This window comes from Gymnoscopelus braueri, assembly GCF_963280865.1.
Source record: "Gymnoscopelus braueri genome assembly, chromosome: 17".
Lineage (NCBI taxonomy): Eukaryota > Metazoa > Chordata > Actinopteri > Myctophiformes > Myctophidae > Gymnoscopelus > Gymnoscopelus braueri.
This window is the reverse complement of record NC_137617.1, coordinates 10,552,349-10,570,931: the sequence shown is the minus strand read 5'-3', so window position 1 is coordinate 10,570,931 and position 18,583 is coordinate 10,552,349. Positions and strand designations below refer to the sequence as shown.

Below are 18,583 nucleotides of genomic sequence, written 5' to 3'. Positions count from 1 at the left end.
TTCCAACAGTAGTATCTGTAGCAGCATTGGTATTTGGACAATGACAGGCTTTAGCATAAAATAATAAACGTTATTGCAAGGTTAATCAGCGGGGCAATGAGTTTTAATAGCACGTCTGTTTTTCTCACAGTTGTGAGAAAAACAGACATGCTATTAAAACACACATTTCAATGATTACAATGACCTCAGCTAGAGAGCTGAGCTCAACTGTCTGTCTGAAGAGGAACCACTGTAAACAACGGCGCATGACACTCATTACTCAAAACAAACCTCGTATAACAGTGTTCATTTTAGCGTTCATTTTATTGGTGTGCCAATAAAACAAGTGGGAATGTGAGTAATTTGTCCTCCATTTGATTGACATTTTTGGATGTGCTACCCTTTTGGAATTTTTGTAGTTCCTTTTTTTTATATGGAAACCTCGTATAACCTGGCAAGTGACAGCACTATTAGGCCCATTATGTTATTAGCAATTGTATGATACTAATAACGCAATTATGAGGACTTGTGGGCAGTTAAGTTGCTGGCTGCAATAAAGGTGTAAGACAAAAACTAAGTTCACAATGATTATCAAAGCTGTTTTAAGTCTGATGAATATTAAACTGGGCGCCATAAGTGGTTAATCCAACCATTGATGCTGAGTCCCAAGCAGGGAGGCATTGGTTTAATGTTTATTCCCGGGACCCCCAGGGGTCCTTGGGGGGGTTTCAAGGGGTCCCCAGCAAAATGTGTTAATATAGCATCACCATCATTTTAACCACTTTATCCATTTATACGTTGGCTATTATAAAATTGCAGATATACAAGCTCACAGCGCGTCACTTCGTGCCGCGCAGTGAGCTTGTACATTGCTATTTTTTTGGAAAAATCTTGAGTCTCTGGCACAAAACATTTTCAGACGGGGGTATGCAGCCAACTTTATATCAATTTCGGGGTCCTTGGCACGAAAAAAGAACCACTGCTCTACAGCGTCAGAGAAGAAGCTGAGCTTGATATTTCGGGGGTGGTTGGACTTCCACAAACTGGCCATGCTGTTAACCAATTAATACCTGAGGCGATTCTTACATTTTTTTTTCTAAATCCTAACTGTTTTTTTTTTTTTTAAACGTCAAGATTTTTCAAAAATAGCAGATCTACAAGCCCATAGCGCGGCACTCGGTGCCACGCTATGAGCTTGTATATCTGCTATTTTTGAATAGCCAAAGAAATCTAAAAGTGACAGAGATGCATTCCAGGTCTTATTGAATGCCAGAGTTATTTCAGATTTTTTTAGCTGTTTTATGCCAGAGATTTTTCATTGAGAAAAAAAAAGTACTCAGGAGCCGAGATACATAATTTTTTAGTTTTAAGTTAACAAGGAAGTGGATGGGAGTCTAAATCTTCAAAAAATCATATCTCCTTGGTCTTTGGGTAAAAAAAAAAAGTAAAAACTATTTATTTTTTTTTGAAAAAACGCATATATGCATTCTAGGCACTCAAGTGATGGATTCTAAAGAACGCAAAGAACGCATATATGCGTTCTTGGCACTCAATGTGTTAACTCATTCACTGCCAGAACTATTTTTGTTTGCGTTTGCCCACTGCCAGAGATTTTTCATTGAAAAAAAAAAGTACTCAGGAGCCGAGATACAAAATGTTTAAGTTTTAAGTTAACAAGGAAGTGGATGGGAGTCTAGATCTTCGAAAAGTCATATCTCCTTGGTCTCTGGGTCAAATAAAAAAAAAAAACAATAAGAAAAAAAAAAAGAAAAAAAAAAGAAAACATTTAAAGTCATTTTAGTCGTTCTTGGCAGACAGGGCTTATGGGACAGAAGTTGTTTTAGTCGTTCTAGGCAGGGAATGAGTTAAGGGGTCTATTGGAGAGATAACAGGCAAACGTTGATCAAAATAACAATTATTTCATTAAGTAATGCAGTAATGCAATAATTTTAACTCTTGAGAGCGTAAAATGAAACCAAATGGACCCGTAATAATTGTAGTGGAGTAAAAGTATAATATTTGCCTCTGAGATGTAGTGGAGTAGAAGTAAAAGTATTGAAAATTGGAAATGCTCCAGTAAAGTCAAAATACCTCAAAATTGTACTTAAGTACAGTACTTGAGTAAACGTACTTAGTTACTTTACACCGGTGTCAACACCAAATCTCTTCGCTGAAAATAGCTGATCTACAAGCTGGTAGATCTGTTTTTGCCAAATGTTCCCAGTTTGGCCTATTAACTGAAAACACCTGAATAAAGCATGGGACAGCAACAGTGTTAATTTTGTAGACTAAAAGACTAAAAGACTAAGATTTTGATATTTAGTCGACTAAGACTAGACTAAGACTAGACAATTTCAGAAGACCAAAAAAGGACTAAAATTAAATGTTGTGTTATTCAAAAGAGTAAGACTAAATAAGAATTTGCTGTCAAAATTAAGACTGGACAGCAATATACTTTTTACTTTGGATTTTTGCTGCAGCACTAGTTATATCACGAATTGTGGGAATGTCCATGACACTAACTCTTTTCAATAACCCTCATTACCTTCCTGTGGCATACAGAATCTCAGCTCAAGATTATTATTATTATTAGATAATTTAGTCCGAGGGACAACACATGAAATGTTTTACATCTGCAGAATTCGTTTTTTTTTTTAAACCATAAATTAATTTTCCTCTGGCCGCTCTGTTCAATATGAATGGAGGTGTTCATCAGACTACATGAGCAGCCCTTTCATGATGCAGAAATATGGCTATGAATAATGTACATGTTGCACTGGCCTTTTCAGTTATTTGAACTATATGGGCATGTACTTGTATCCAATTCCACCCGGGAAACCCAGGGACAACTTTTATAACTTGCTTCAAGATAAGAAGGAAGCTTGGATGTCTGAGGGCGGGGGGATGACAGATTCATCATCAATCAAGCCAACAGGTTTCTCCAGGGGACAGACGGGGATGGGGACGGGGGGGGCTTGGCATACCCTTCAGACAATGACGTAGTTCAGAGGGGGGATCCAGCTGTGTTGTGAGCGCCTCTATCTCCCTCCCCGGTGAGCTTGCTGAATACCTTTTTGAAGTAAAACAGCCACCGGCCTGAGGAAAATATCTTTGAGGCCGACGCGCACGGCGCCTTCAAGAGGGTGAACATCCTACTTAACCCATTAAGACTGGGAACGCATCTGTGTCATGGCTATTGTCATGGCTATTCAAAAATAGCAGCTATACAAGCTCGTAGCGCGGCACCGAGTGCCGCGCTACGAGCTTGTAGATCTGCTATTTTTGAAAAATCGTGAAAATGTGCGCAAATCTTTGAATATATATTTATTTTTACAGCGAACATTTGTAACTCAAATCTTTGCTTCCGGGGGGTCCCTAGAACAACATATTTTGAGATGGGGGTCCGTGGGCCAAATACATATAATTTTGGGTGGTCCTTGACATGAAAAAGTTTGAAAACCACTGACATAGAAACATACGTTTTTCAGAAAACCGTTAGGATTTAGAAGACATTTTGCAGAATTGGAACCTCAGGCCTCAATGGGTTAAGTTACTGTAAGCTGATGATGGCAATGGGCCTGACGAGACAACGACGAGACAGCGTACACCAGGGACAAGGTCAGATCACTGACACGGTAGCCTCGATCTCCAGGCATTTAGTTTTTAGTTTTGCTTTAGTTTTGCGTTTTGAGCTTATAGATCGGCTATTTCCACTATTAATGTTTATTTTTAAGTATAAAGTAATTAAATATGTGTTATTTGTCATATCTGCCCTGTGCAACTTGTGTTTCCGAAAGCTAAAAGCCAAACAGAAATGTAATTTTTATTCATAATGTTCCATTAATTTTCAACGACAGAAACACAATTAAATCGTTAATCGCAAATGATTTGAGTGATAATTAATCGTCAACTTAAATTTGTAATCGTGACAGCCCTACCCCTATCTCTATCAACAGCGTTGCAGTGGAGAGGTTACTTCAAGTTCCAGGAACTCATAATGCCCACACACACACACACACACACACACACACACACACACACACACACACACACACACACACACACACACACACACACACACACACACACACACACACACACACACACACACCACGCATGTGTTGGAAAGACCCGATCGGCATTTGTATAGCCTGAGGCGGCTGAAGAAATGATATAGTAGATATTGTCCATCTGGCCATAATATCACAAGTTCACACATCGATTTTGGCCTAATTAGCTAATAGAATAACATAAATTCAGCTGTGAACATAAAATAGCTCGACTTTGCACCATAGATTTCCATCATAGATTGCGTTTGCAAGCGGCATTGTTAATACATCCGATTTTTATTTTATTTATGCATGCACCTGTAACTAAATCTCCACAATGATTATTACACCAAGTACCGATTATTACAAAATGCTTTCAGTTTCATTTGCCCGCAGGCCCATGACGTGATTCTAATGCTTTTTAAGTGGATAATGAAACCTCTTGCCTCTTTCCAGAGGTCATGTCACTGCTCAAATGATAACGCCCTGCCTGTAGTTTTAGTCAAACAAAACCCATGCACCCTTTCTTCTCAAAACTACTTCAAAAAGGTCATTCGGAGCTACTATCGGTGGTAAAAAAAAAGGCTGAGGGTTACAATACAATGTCTCAATTGTGCAATGTTCCCACCACCTACAAGGCACTGAACAATTCTGGCTCCCCTCTACCTGTTCCCCAGGACCAAGTACAGTATCACCCGGGGCGATGGGGCTTTTGCTTGGGGCAGCAAATGCAAAAGCCCCAACCAGTGTTGATTTCGTCGACTAAAACTATGACGAAAAATGTTCGTCGACTACCTTTTTTCACTGACAGAAATTCTATAAAAACTAAGCTATGATGACTAAAACTGAGACTAAATATATTGACAATTTTGTCAACAAATAAAAACTAGACTAACATGTTAGTGAGGGACTAGTGGAGAAGAGATCCAGTAGAACTAAAAGACAAGTCATTTTATGTTTGGTTGCGCTCGGATGTTGCGCTCTGAAAATAGCAGATCTACAAGCTCACAACGCGTCGCGCTGCGACGCGCTGTGAGCTTGTAGATCGGCTATTTTCAGCATGCAACCAAGTGTAAAATCAGCCATTACGACGCCATCAAGGCCCGCCAAAATACATTGTAGTCGACTTAATCAACTGTAGATTTAGACTAAAACTAGACAAAAACTAAAACATTTCAGATGACTAAAATATAACTAAAACTAAATGGAATTTTATTCAAAAGACTGTGACTAAAACTAAATCCAAATTTGCAGTCAAAATCAACACTGGTCCCAACCCCATGGAATGAAATCCCCAACACTCTCAGAGAAGCCCCCACCCTCCAATCCTTCAAAACCCACCTCTTCAATATGGCCTTTCACAGCTAACTCCACACACCCCTTTTCTCACCACTCCGCTGTTTTTATTGATTTTATTCCTTAGTCTTAGCCTTTTCTTAGTGTTTTTTTCCCCACTAAAGTACTTTTTATTTTGTTGTTTTCTCCTCCCACCCATGTTCAGCGTCTTTGGGTTCTTGGAAAAGTGCTATAACATTTTTGAGATATTATTAAAAACATTGTGACGTGCAGAAGGCCAAGCACAACATTGATTCACTGATAAAAGTCCTTCTCACATGTTTTTTTTTTAAAAATCAGCTATCTAGGTTTTCCTGTATACATAAATGAATCATAACTACGGCATATGAGCTGGCACAAGCTGTATCTGAGGTCGTCTTGGTAAAAAAAATCGCTGACCTTTAGAAACCTCTCGAACACCAGTAACTCCCACACATCAAGCACTTTTAATAGCCATTAAAATGTGAATAATCCTGAGAGAGAGAGAGAGAGAGAGAGAGAGAGAGAGAGAGAGAGAGAGAGAGAGAGAGAGAGAGAGAGAGAGAGAGAGAGAGAGAGAGAGAGAGAGAGCGAGAGCGAGAGAGAGAGAGATGGCCAAGGGCAGTGATATAACTAAGGGAGGAGGTACAGTGAAGCCAGTCATTACTGCTAAGTAAACCCCAGCAGAGCGGTGCAGGGCTGACTCCAAGCTTATTACACGGCTGCTCACCAGTGAAGTCAACATTTTGACACAATGACTACAAAAAAAGGTTTTTAGCCTACAAGGAACCCCTAAAAACAAATAGTCCATAGCCTATTGCATGGCTGCATAAGAGTGAAGTATATTTTTTTACACAATGAATATAAAAATGATTTTATTATTTCTACTTTATTTGAGTATTTCCAATTTCCAATACTTTTTACTTCTACTCCATTACATCTCAGAGGAAAATATTGTACTTTTACTCCACTACAATTATTTGACAACTTTAGTTACCAGTTACTTTATAGATTTTGATTATTACTAAACATACATGAACTACTTCAGCCCTACAGTATATATATTTCGGCCTTTTGAAAATAGCCGATCTACATGCTCACAATGCGTCGCAATGCAACACATTGTGAGCTTGTAGATCGTCTATTTTCAAAATATGTGTATACATTTGAAAACTTGAAATGGGACATTCGGCGTAATGAGTACTTTGTACTTTCTACTTTAAGTACATTTTGATACCAATACTTTTGTACTTTTACTCAAGTAATTATTTTATTCCGGACTTTTACTTGTACCAGAGTATTCGCAGTATTTATACTTTTACTTAAGTAAAACATGTGAGTACTTTTTCCACCACTGCATGTAAAGTCGTTATCTGATCACTCGGTTATGCACACAGGTCCACTCCAGAGGTGCATTGCACTGATTCTGCCCGATGCTCTGTTTTGTGCCAAGGCATTTTTGAAACATCTGCTACGCCTGTAGCCCCCCGTGTCAGGGTGATCACCCCTGAAGCTCACAGCTATTATTTTGGCACGCGACACTGTTGTGCGACAACATATAAACCAGGCTGTATAGAGTGTATTTTTTAAATAAAGTTTCACTGCTTGTCCTGAGATGACAAAGTGTTTTCTTTACGGACGAGCAGGACCGGATTTTCAGTGCCCGGTGCTACAACCTGTGTGTGTGTTTCCATTTATTGTCAAATAAACAAATTCAACAAGTTTACCACATAACTTCATGGAGACATGACAGAGCGATTAACAGCTGTTTGCTGCCCTCTACTGGTACAACTGGCAGAGTACTGCTCTGTGTGTGTGTGTGTGTGTGTGTGTGTGTGTGTGTGTGTGTGTGTGTGTGTGTGTGTGTGTGTGTGTGTGTGTGTGTGTGTGTGTGTGTGTGTGTGTGTGTGTGTGTGTGTGTGTGTGTGTGTGTGTGTGTGTGTGTGTCTCATTAACTGTTAGTTAATTAATTTGTATGGCTGCCTATAATTGTTTTGTTTCTGTATTTATGTTTAACTGTCTGTCTGTCTGTCTGTCTGTCTGTCTGTCTGTGTCTTCCTGCTGTGTGTGTGTGTGTGTGTGTGTGTGTGTGTGTGTGTGTGTGTGTGTGTGTGTGTGTGTGTGTGTGTGTGTGTGTGTGTGTGTGTGTGTGTGTGTGTGTGTGTGTCTCTGTCTGTCTGTCTGTCTGTCTGTGTGTGTGTGTGTGTGTGTGTGTGTGTGTGTGTGTGTGTGTGTGTGTGTGTGTGTGTGTGTGTGTGTGTGTGTGTGCGCGTGCGTGCGTGTGATTGATGGGTATGATGCAGCACTGTGATTGATTGGTTGTCACCTTCTTCCTCCTCAGCTCGTTCAAGCATCTGATTGGTGGACTGGAGGACGTTTCAAACAAAGGCTATGAAGACGCAGGAACTAAAGCCAGGTACGACAACACACACACACACACACACACACACACACACACACACACACACTGTCACTTTTACAGGTAACACACACATTACATTTCATTTTGATAACAATCAAGTGAATGACATAAGGTTGCCCTCTAGTGGTGAACTCTTCTCACGACAGGAGTTTCCTCAAATGTATACCCTTGTTAGGATAATTCCTTTAACAGGTCCGTTCATGAAAGTCCTTGCGGTCTTGTTTCCAATGAGGTCCTGTGAGCAATTAGGGGTTAAGAGTCTTGCTCAGGGACAAATTTCATTTCATCGACATATTTGCTGAACTGGCCTGGAATCGTACCTGCGGCAACCAGGGCCTCTGGCTCCCTAGGCGGTCTCACTAACCACTCAGCTATGGCCGCCCCAGTTTACTATAGCCAAGCTCAGTCGCGCAACGAGGCAACAGTAGGCCCCGACGCGAGGTGGTCACAGCAGTGGTCAAACATTTTGCGGTTATTAGTGGTTTCTGATAAATTTTTCTCGGGTTTGTGACGGATTTCGGGTACATAAACAACGGTTTTGTAACAACTACTTAACAATTACAGTGTTAAGGGCCCACCCATGTTTATTTTTTAATTCCTTTTTTTTATTTATATATAAAAAAAACAATTTGGGGTGGGGAGGTGCCCCTAACGTCATGGGCCCCAACGCAACTTGACACTCTCTCTCTCTCTCTCTCTCTCTCTCTCTCTCTCTCTCTCTCTCGTACCAGTCTTAATGTACAGGGAGTTTAATCCAGGTCGCTGAATCTTGTGTGTGTGCAGGAAAACTGGGAGGGCAGAAAGTGTAGGAGAGACAGACAGTAGGAAAGGTGAGGGGGAGACAGTATAGGAGAGACATACAGCAAGCTGAGACGGAGACAGTGTAGGACAGACCGACGGTAGGGAGGTTGAGACAGAGACAGTTTAGGACGGACACACAGAAAGACAGCTGAGAGGGAGACAGACAGTAGGAGAGGCAAAAATAGTGAATTGAAATAGTGAAAATATCACCTCACGATGCGAGACGTTGTGAGCTTGTAGATCGGCTATTTTCACTATTTGCATTGTTTTGTTTTTAATAATAAAAAAGGAATGGTTTTGGTATGAGGTTTCCACCCGAGAGTGCCTATTTGCAGTGGTGGAAAAAATACTCAAATGTTTTACTTGAGTAAAAGTATCAATACTGCAATGTAGAAATACTCTGTTACAAGTAAAAGTCCGGAATTCAAAATGTTTTTGAGTAAAAGTAAAAAGGTATTGGTATCCAAATGTACTTAAAGTCAGAGGCGTACCCACTGTAGAGGCAGGACAGGAGGTCGCCTGCCCAACTAAGATCTCGCCTCCCCTAGAAAACCCCAAATAACCCGAAAAGGTCTCATTGCGTGCTAAATGTCCTCAAAGTCACGCATCCAACAAGCTTTGAACTGAGCAGATTGAACCTTCCGTTCCAGAGATAATGGCCATAACATCTTGAAACCGGACACTTTCGCCGGTTTTCGATCGCCTATAGCTTTTAAATCGGCTATTTTCAAATAGCCTATAGTATAAAATAGGGCTAAAGTGGTTAATGTATGTTTTATAATGTAATAATTTATATCTGCAAAGTAACTAGTAACTAAAGTTTTCAAGTAATTGTAGTGGAGTAAAAGCCTATGAGATGTAGTGGAGTAGAAGTAAAAGTATAGACAATTGGAAATACTCCAGTAAAGTAAAAGTACCTCAAAATTGCACTTAAGTGCAGCACTTGAGTAAATGTACTTAGTTACTTTACACCACTGGCCCCGTCAGAAGGAACGTGTGTCTCCGGAACATTATATAACTCTCATTATAATCCCTCATCAGTCTCAGCCCTGTAGCCTACTACAGGACACTCAGCGGGTGTCGGCGGGTGCTCGAGTGTGAGGGAGGCTTTAGGTGTTTACAGCTGTAACTGGACCTGTGGAGACACTTACGTAAGGCCCCGGCCAATAATAGCTTATACCGCTGGCCTTTTGGCTAGCTGGACATCTTCAGAAAGAAAGTTCATGTTCTGTCAGAAGGTCAGGAGATTGTTGTCAAGGACAGGGAACACTCCTCGTGGTGTTTACATTAGGGTCTCCGTTGCCATATTTAGACAAGTGCTGGTGCTTGGTTGGTTGGTGCGGTGGGCAGTGGTGGAAAGTAACAAAGTACATGTACTACAAGTACTGTACTTAAGTACAATTTTGAGGTATTTGTACTTTACTTGAGTATTTCCAATTTCCAATACTTTTACTTCTACTCCACTACATCTCAGAGGCAAATATTGTACTTTTACTCCACTACAATTATTTGAAAACTTTTAATTACTAGTTACTTTGCAATTATCAATTATTATATTATAAAACACACATTAAGCACTTAAGCCCTATTTTGTACATAGGCTATTTGAAAATAGCCGATCTACAAGCTCACAACGCGTCGCGATGCGACGCGTTGTGAGCTTGTAGATCTGCTATTTTCAAATAGTTTAGTACTTTTACTTTTGGTACTTTAAGTACATTTAAATACCAATACTTTTGTACTTTTACTCAAGTAAATTTAGAATTCCGGACTTTTATTTGTAACAGAGTATTACTACATTTTCAGTATTGATACTTTTACTTAAGTAAAAGAATGTAGTACTTTTTCCACCACTGGCGGTGGTGCATGTTCCATGTTGTGCCTCCTACTGTTATGAACTGGCTGTGAACGGGTGGAAGCCTGCATGTCCAGAACCGCTACTCTTCCATTGGAACCGTCTTTATTATTTAGTCACCAGTTCTTGTTGATAATTTTCATTGGATAAATATTCATAAAAGCCACAGAGACTTAACCACTTTCACTTTCAAACTTTTTTCAAAAACAGCTATTTTCACTTCTTTTGCATGACACACTTGAACGACTCAAAAAAACGAACCAAAAAAAAAACGAAACATTTTTAACAAGGAGATACAATGTTTCGTTTTTCTGCCCAACAGCAACAATATTGCCTCTTGTAGGCTGCCGTGCACAATGGCTGTGCCAGTTTATCTCCTGGAATTAAAACGATGTTGGACTTTGGTAGAACCTTGGGTTGGTAATAAGTGATAAGGAATAATAAATAAATAATAATTTCAACAAATAACGACCCTGACCGCTTACATGGCTACGTATGGGCTTTGTTTGGTTTGTTTATGTGCTAAAAGCGTGAATTTAAAATGTCTCCCCATAAAGGTGTACTTCATTTATGCGCTCAAGGACCAATTCAACTTGTAATGCCAGTAAACTTCAAGGGCACTGGCAGGAGTGTGCATCCAACATGTCTTTTGGTGTGGGAAGAAACCCCGCACCAAAAAACATGAGAAAATATACAGTGAATAGAATCTCTCCTTGTTTCTCTATCACAAAGCACAGAAGCAACAGATAAAGATAATTATGTGGTATACAACAACAGATGGTTATTACTGAGCCTTACAAAAAAAATCTAATGGACCCTTTTCACAGTAGTTATTGTGACAATTATTGTTATTACCTTCAGCTGTGTTTACCCCTCAAAATGACCGCTGTGAAAATGGGTCTCTACTAAATAATAAGGTGATAGGTATAAAACACATCGCTGATGAACGGCGCGCATCAAAACAGATGTACCCCATTATTGTCTCTGTACAACCCCCACACCGGCAGCGCTCGTCAACATGCCGCTCGGCGACCCTTCATGACGCTGTTGTATTTCCAGGTGTCGTTATTTTGTTTTTGATTGTTTTGTTTTGTTTTCCTGCATCTGGGTACCCGGGTGGGCATGGCAACTCCTCCTCTCCTCTGGACATTGATTGGCTATTCAGTTGAGGACCAGGGTGAAAAAAAATAACACATAAAACATTTAGTTAACTGGAAAAAAAAACTACAAATGAGGCTTTATAAAAAACGATAACTAACTGAAACTTTATTCTCTGTTTACAATACTAAAAATAACTAAATCATTGAAAACATGTCCTTAGTTTTAATCTTTGTCAAAAATAGCGAAAATAGCAGATCTAAAAGCTCACAACACGTTGCATCGCGACGTCTCGTGAGCTTGTAGATCTGTAATGTTTGCAATTTTTTTCTGAACTTATAGAATTTGGACCCTGACTAATCCATATTATAAAAAAACTAAAGCTAACACAAAAACTAAGCCTTTTCAAAAACTAAAAACTAAACCAAACTAGCGAAACCGTAAAAAAAACAAAATTGAAAACAAAAAGTCAAATGAAAAAAAATCAATACAAATGTTACATTTAAAATGATAATAACCTTGCTCAGGACACGACAAATGTCCCGCACTGTGTTCTCAATGGTGTTCCCCCTGCAGCGTGCAGCAGAGAGACACTTCCTGTACTGTAGGTGCATATGGCAGGGCGGCACTGTGGCAGGCAGGGTGTTTTGCACATTAGGGGAGCAGCAATGGCTCAGGGCCCTCTTTGAGTTGGAAGGTTCCTGGTTCGATCCCCGTGCTCCTCCTGACTGTGTGTCAACGTGTCCTTGAACTTCTTAATTGCTCTTCTTGGAAATGAATCCGCTGCGGTTCTCGTTAATGGCCTAGAGGAGGTGTCCCTCCTCCGGCTGCCAAAGAATTTTCATTCCATTGGAGTCAATGGTGACTCGACACGACTTTACACTTGGTTTTATTACCTTAGTAAACCTTTCTGTGAAGACTTTGTTTTCAATCGCTAGATTTGAGATAGCCGATAGATTTAAAAATAGCCGATCTACAAGCTCACAACACGCCGCGTTGTGAGCTTGTAGATCTGCTATTTTCAAACATTTTAGTACTTTTACTTTTGGTACTTTAAGTACATTTTGATACCAATACTTTTGTACTTTTACTCAAGTACATTTTTAATTCGGGACTGTTACAAGTAAAAGTCCCGCAGTATTGATACTTTTACTTAAAGGTAGTGATATTTTTTGGTATATATATATTTTTTTTGTTAAAAAGGTTAAAGTACGATATTGTGATAGTAATCATTGCTACAGAGCGTTTGTTCGGTCACAGGGGTCTCTCCAGCTCTTTAATAAACAGAATATAGTACATTTTCAGGTAGGTGACAAAGTTTAAGCCAATCAGCTGAGTGCACTGAAAATGCATTTTCTGTTTAATTCAGAGCTGGAGAGACATGGAGACTCCTTTTACTGAACAAACACTATAGCAATGAGTACTATCAGAATATAGAGCTATTAAACACTGTTACTGAACAAACACTCTATAGCAATGAGTACTATCAGAATATAGAGCTATTTAACACTGTTACTGAACAAACAATCTATAGCAATGAGTACTATCAGAATATAGAGCTATTTAACACTTATTTTAACCAAAGTAAAGATACATACATGAATGTTGTGGTGTTGTGGTCGTCTGAATAGCAAGGGCAGCTAGGTGACAGGAACACAATGTGACAGGGTCACCGGTCCTGTGGGGTCACCAAGAGGTCAAGAGGTCACAATAACACTGTGCCCTGTGCCAGGTGGATGCTGTGTGGAGTGTGTGTGTGTGTGTGTGTGTGTGTGTGTGTGTGTGTGTGTGTGTGTGTGTGTGTGTGTGTGTGTGTGTGTGTGTGTGTGTGTGTGTGTGTGTGTGATGTCAACTGTATGCGATGAGGTCAAACTGGGCCATTGTTTCCAAACTCCTGGCCAGCTGTTGTGTTCATTGCCATTTCAGCCACGTGTGTGTGTGTGTGTGTGTGTGTGTGTGTGTGTATTGATGTCACATGCACGTGTGTATGTATAATGTCAGTGTGTGTTTTGTCAGCGTATGCCTTATGCGTTTGCCATATGTGTGTTAAGCCATGTGTACTTTGTACCGTGCGTGCACGTCATCCGTGTTTATGTTAGGGATGGACACCGTATCGGTCATCGTATTGGCATTGGCTGACAATTACTTAAAGATCAGTTATCCGTATCAAACAGATACCAGTCAAAAAGTCAGTGGAAATAGCCGGTTATTGCATACCGACGAAAATGCCAATATTGTGCCTCCCTAATTTGTGTATGTTGTATGTATGTTAGGACCGCAATGGAAACTAATCAACAGGACTTTTTGTGTCATCCTTTTAGCCCCAAGTGTACGACTGTACCCGTACGGTTTGCTTTGCTGACTAATAAAGTATTCAATCAATCGATTGTTAATGCTGGATGACTTGTGTTGTGATGACTGAAGTGAGTGAGAAAAACAATGTGCAGGCTCCATCATTTGTAGTTTTCACGAAAGGGTGGGGGGAACAGAGAGAGTAAGAGCAAGGTGAAAAACATAGGAAAGAAACAGGTCAAAAGAAAAATATAAGATATCGTTGCTGTCTCCATTTTGCAACTTTTTATATTTTCTTATAAATCAGTGCTATTGAACACCCTTTACGTCTGTGTGTGGGTTTTAAAAATATTGAACCAATATAAAGTATTAAAAAGGGATTCTGACTAAACCTCCTAACTCCATTGGATCCTCAAAACTGTTGTTCAAATCACCTAACTCCAACTTGTGGAGATAGTTGTTTTGTATTTGGATAAAGTGATGATAATATAAAGACACATTCAAGTATCTGACATGTATAAGTCACCATAGCAACTTTGATGAGGCAGTATTGTTATTTTTTTTTCATTTCCTGAAAAGTTAATATTTTGGACATAGCTGGTTTCTGCCCGTCAGCAGAGATATGTACATTTATACATTTTCACGCACGTGATCTATTCAAACAGCAATTTTATCCAGGGAGACTCCACTGTCAACATTAAGGAGCTCGAACCTGTGGCCTTCAACTTACAGTACAGAGCAGCCTTGGGTGCCGCGCAGCTGCATGTGTCTGTGTGTTTAACTTATGAATGCATGGTATTTGTACTCTTGACCTCCTGAAGACCCTTCTTACAGAAGTACTGACCCTTAAGGAAAATGATCCACCATGCGCACGCAGGCACGCACACACCTTATCATGCCTTAGGGGTCAGGGGTTCCCAAATTTTTCCATGTCAAGGACCCGCAAATAGCCATATAGCCTCTTGCTATTCTGAAATGGATTTAAGAAAATGTTAATGCTGAAAATAGCCTACAAGCTCTCGTAATGTGTTGATGGGCTATTTCCCAAGCAGTGGATCAGGACCCATGTTTGGGTTGCAGAGACACAGACATGGGTCCTCCGCGTAGTGAATGAATATATCATTATATACTACAATTGTTTTAAATTGTTATTTCAAAAGATAATCAAAAGTAAAAAAAATAATAAAAAAAAATCAATCAATAGAATTTTAAAAACATTAAAAAAAGAGAATGTCCATAAATTAAAAAAAGAAAAAAGCCTTAAGATTTAGTGAAAATAGCAGATCTACAAGCTTGTAGATCAGCTAGTTTGGGACCCGGGGAGACAACAAATGTCTCTTTTGGGTCTCGAGCTAAGAAGTTTGGGAACCACTGGTCTAAGACAACAGAATGTCCACAGTCATCTACAGTTGTAAACTAGAGTTCCTCAGACTACAGCTAAACGCTAATAAAACTAAGGCCATGGTCTCCTCAGGATGCTCAAAGGCCTAACCCCTTGCCACAAGCACATTAAATGGCATTGACTTTGAATTTGGCATTGCAAACACCACGTTGAATGTCTACTCAGGTTCTTGCTCTGTGTCTTCAAAGAAAACCAATTGTCTAGCCTTAGCCTTTCCTGCTTCAGTTCGACTATGGTGATATTGATATTGATGGATTGATATTGATCATTTGTCTGTCCCGCTATCTTGGCTAAACTCGACCCCCTGTATCGTGCAGAGTTATACATTATGAATTCCAAATCTAGGACCCATCACTGTGCAACTTAGTTGACTGGCCATCCCTTGCAGTGTATGGATGCAACACTGTTCCATATGCTCACAGACGGGTCCATTTGGTTCCATTTGTACACTCCCAAAGTTATGGAAGTCCTTGGAATTAAAACGTTTGAGAATCGCTGGTCTAGGATCGGGATCGTCATCGGACCCAAAACTCTGGCATCGGTCGGGCTCTAGTTCTGTCAAAGCCCACGGTCAGTGTTGCCAGATTTTGCGAGAGAAATAAGCAAGCAGGTCTATGAAAACAAGCCCCAAAAAAGCGACTATAGTGCACACACTTCAAACCTATAAACATCGGCCTGGCACAAATTATGATTTCAGATGGGGGTCCGTGGACAAATGCGCATTGATTTGGGGGTCCTTGACATAAGAATGTTTGAGAACCACTGGTTTAAACAGTAATCCAACATTTGTGAAGCAAGCCCAAAAAAGCAACTACACTTTAAACAAGCCCCCCAAAAAACACAACCCGCAACTACCAGTATTTACAAGCGGCTTTACAGAAAAACAAGCCCAAAGTCGCTTATAATAAGCAGACCTGGCAACACGACCCACAGTCATGGACTAAACTCAAACTTCAACCTGGTCATTTATCATTTTAGTTTGTGTTGGACAAATGAAACCAAATGGACCCGTAAGGGTTCACACACTGAGTCTTAGGATTTGACAGTGTATTAATTGGACAAGTGCCTCAGCTAGGTGTCTATGTCAGTGGTTCTCAAAGTGGAGTCCGTGGACCCCCCCTTGGAGGGGTTCCGAAGGGGGTCCCAGGGGGTTGCAAGCAAATTGATAATATTAATGCAGCAACATCTGTTTAACCAATAATCTTGTAAATTGTGGTTCATTTTTTTTTTCATTTAAAAAAAAAGATGTCAACAACAAAAATCTTGTAGGCCTATGGGGGTCCCTGGCACAAAATATTTTCAGATGAGGGTTCAAGGCCAAATACATATTTAATTTGGGGGGTCTTTGCCACGTAAATGTTTGAGAGCCACTGCTCTATAAAATGGTGTATAAACTAGACTCCATGTTGAAGGCCCATGGAGCTGCTGACAGAGGTCTTGTAAACCCTGCAGGTTAAATACTCTCATTCATGCTCCCATGTTGCCCTAGGCAACGGTCCCTGTACTGGGGGTTAATTCGTGTTATGACAGCTGTATGCACACACACACACACACACACACACACACACACACACACACACACACACACACACACACACACACACACACACACACACACACACACACACACAGAGGCTATAGCTAATCACTGTGGTATGCTATTTAAGAGATGCAGGGTGGATTTGGGTGAAGTGTCCGTGCGTACATGCGTGCGTGCATACGTGCGTGGCGTGCAGAGGTTGTGTCACACACACACACACACACACACACACACACACACACACACACACACACACACACACATACACACACACACACACACACACACACACACACACACAGGTTGTCTACTGGGTACAGTGCCGTCGGTCAGATAGGATTAGTGCCTTGCTGTGTACGTTCACAGCTAGTCAGGGAAGAGAACCGGCAACCTGGTAGTGTTGGTGTCACAGACGACCACCCAGGATGCTGAAGACCCAGTTCTGTTTACTGTCTGACGTTGATGATGTCACTGGTAGGCCTACCCGACACCATCACGTCTCTAACTGCCAGTGTGTGTGTGTGTGTGTGTGTGTGTGTGTGTGTGTGTGTGTGTGTGTGTGTGTGTGTGTGTGTGTGTGTGTGTGTGTGTGTGCGCTTGTATTACTATACTTGTGAGGGCCAAATGTCCTCACAAGCGCAGTAGAATATGAGAAATAGTCATTGTAAGGACACTTTTCCTGGTCCTCACATGAGAAATGGTTGTTTTATGTTTAAATAAGATTTGGGCAGTTAGGGTTACAATTGGGAAAAGATTGAGGTTAGGATTAGAGGTTAGCGTAGGCTGATTTATTATTAGTTGCATGCCAGTGTTGTGCACCGAAAAGATATGATCAACAAGCTTGTAGATCGAAACCAAAAAATCGTAAAAACAAAATAAAATAAAAAATGATTCATAAAATCAGTCCTAAAATGCTGTCATCCTCACAAGTACAATTTACAATTTAGGCATTTAGCAGACGCTCTTAATCCAGAGCGATGTACAGTAAGCAAGGTAAACGCAAGGTAATACATAGGCATACATACATGGTAATCTAGGATCATAGCTAAACCAATAACTATCAAAACAGCCTATACAAACAATACAAACGTGTGTGTGTGTGTGTGTGTGTGTGTGTGTGTGTGTGTGTGTGTGTGTGTGTGTGTGTGTGTGTGTGTGTGTGTGTGTGTGTGTGTGTGTGTGTGTGTGTGTGTGTGTGTGTGTGTGTGTGTGTGCGCGTGTGCGTGTGCGTGCGTGCGTGCGTGCAATCCGTGCATGCATGCGTGCGTGCGAGAGAGACAGTGTATGACTGTATGTAGTAGACATAATCTTCATGACCAAAAATTCTAAGAACACATTTATCATAGCACCTTGACCTCTCTCTTGCTGTCTGTGAATTCTGTCAGGTGATGATGTGTCAGGTTTCCTCTTAGGGCATAGATAAGGACAGAGCACACACACACACACACACACACACACACACACACACACACACACACACACACACACACACACACACACACACACACACACACACACACACACACACACACACCAGGTGTCTCTGTCTGTCCATCAGTTCACACTACTGGACAGTGGGAGTGTGTTGCTATGGAAATGGTAAACAGAAAACACTGGGATGTCATGGTCAGTTTCCATTCCATGTGCAATATTATATCCCATCACGTATTACTCACATTATTATACACATTACATTAGACTTGCTTTAAAGTCAACAATCACAGTATTGGACCTAAAAGTTTACACACACAAGCGTAATAAGTATATTTTTGAAGCTTATAAAGGAAGGGGGGAATGATTTATTTGTTCATTGTTTGTAGTATTTATCATA

General features: G+C 40.5%; 1 protein-coding gene across 3 annotated transcripts in view; it reads left to right on the top strand.

Moving 5' to 3' along the window:
• The window catches only part of prkg1 (protein kinase cGMP-dependent 1), a gene marked incomplete at its 5' end in the record, with an annotated part of 196,838 nt that overhangs the window by 161,084 nt on the left and 17,171 nt on the right, over positions 1 to 18,583 (top strand). For all 3 annotated transcript variants that reach the window (XM_080456359.1, XM_080456358.1, XM_080456357.1), the window contains one exon: positions 7,684 to 7,758. In XM_080456359.1, coding sequence (XP_080312485.1) covers positions 7,684 to 7,758 — 75 coding nt within the window. The remainder of the gene's footprint in view (positions 1 to 7,683; positions 7,759 to 18,583) is intronic.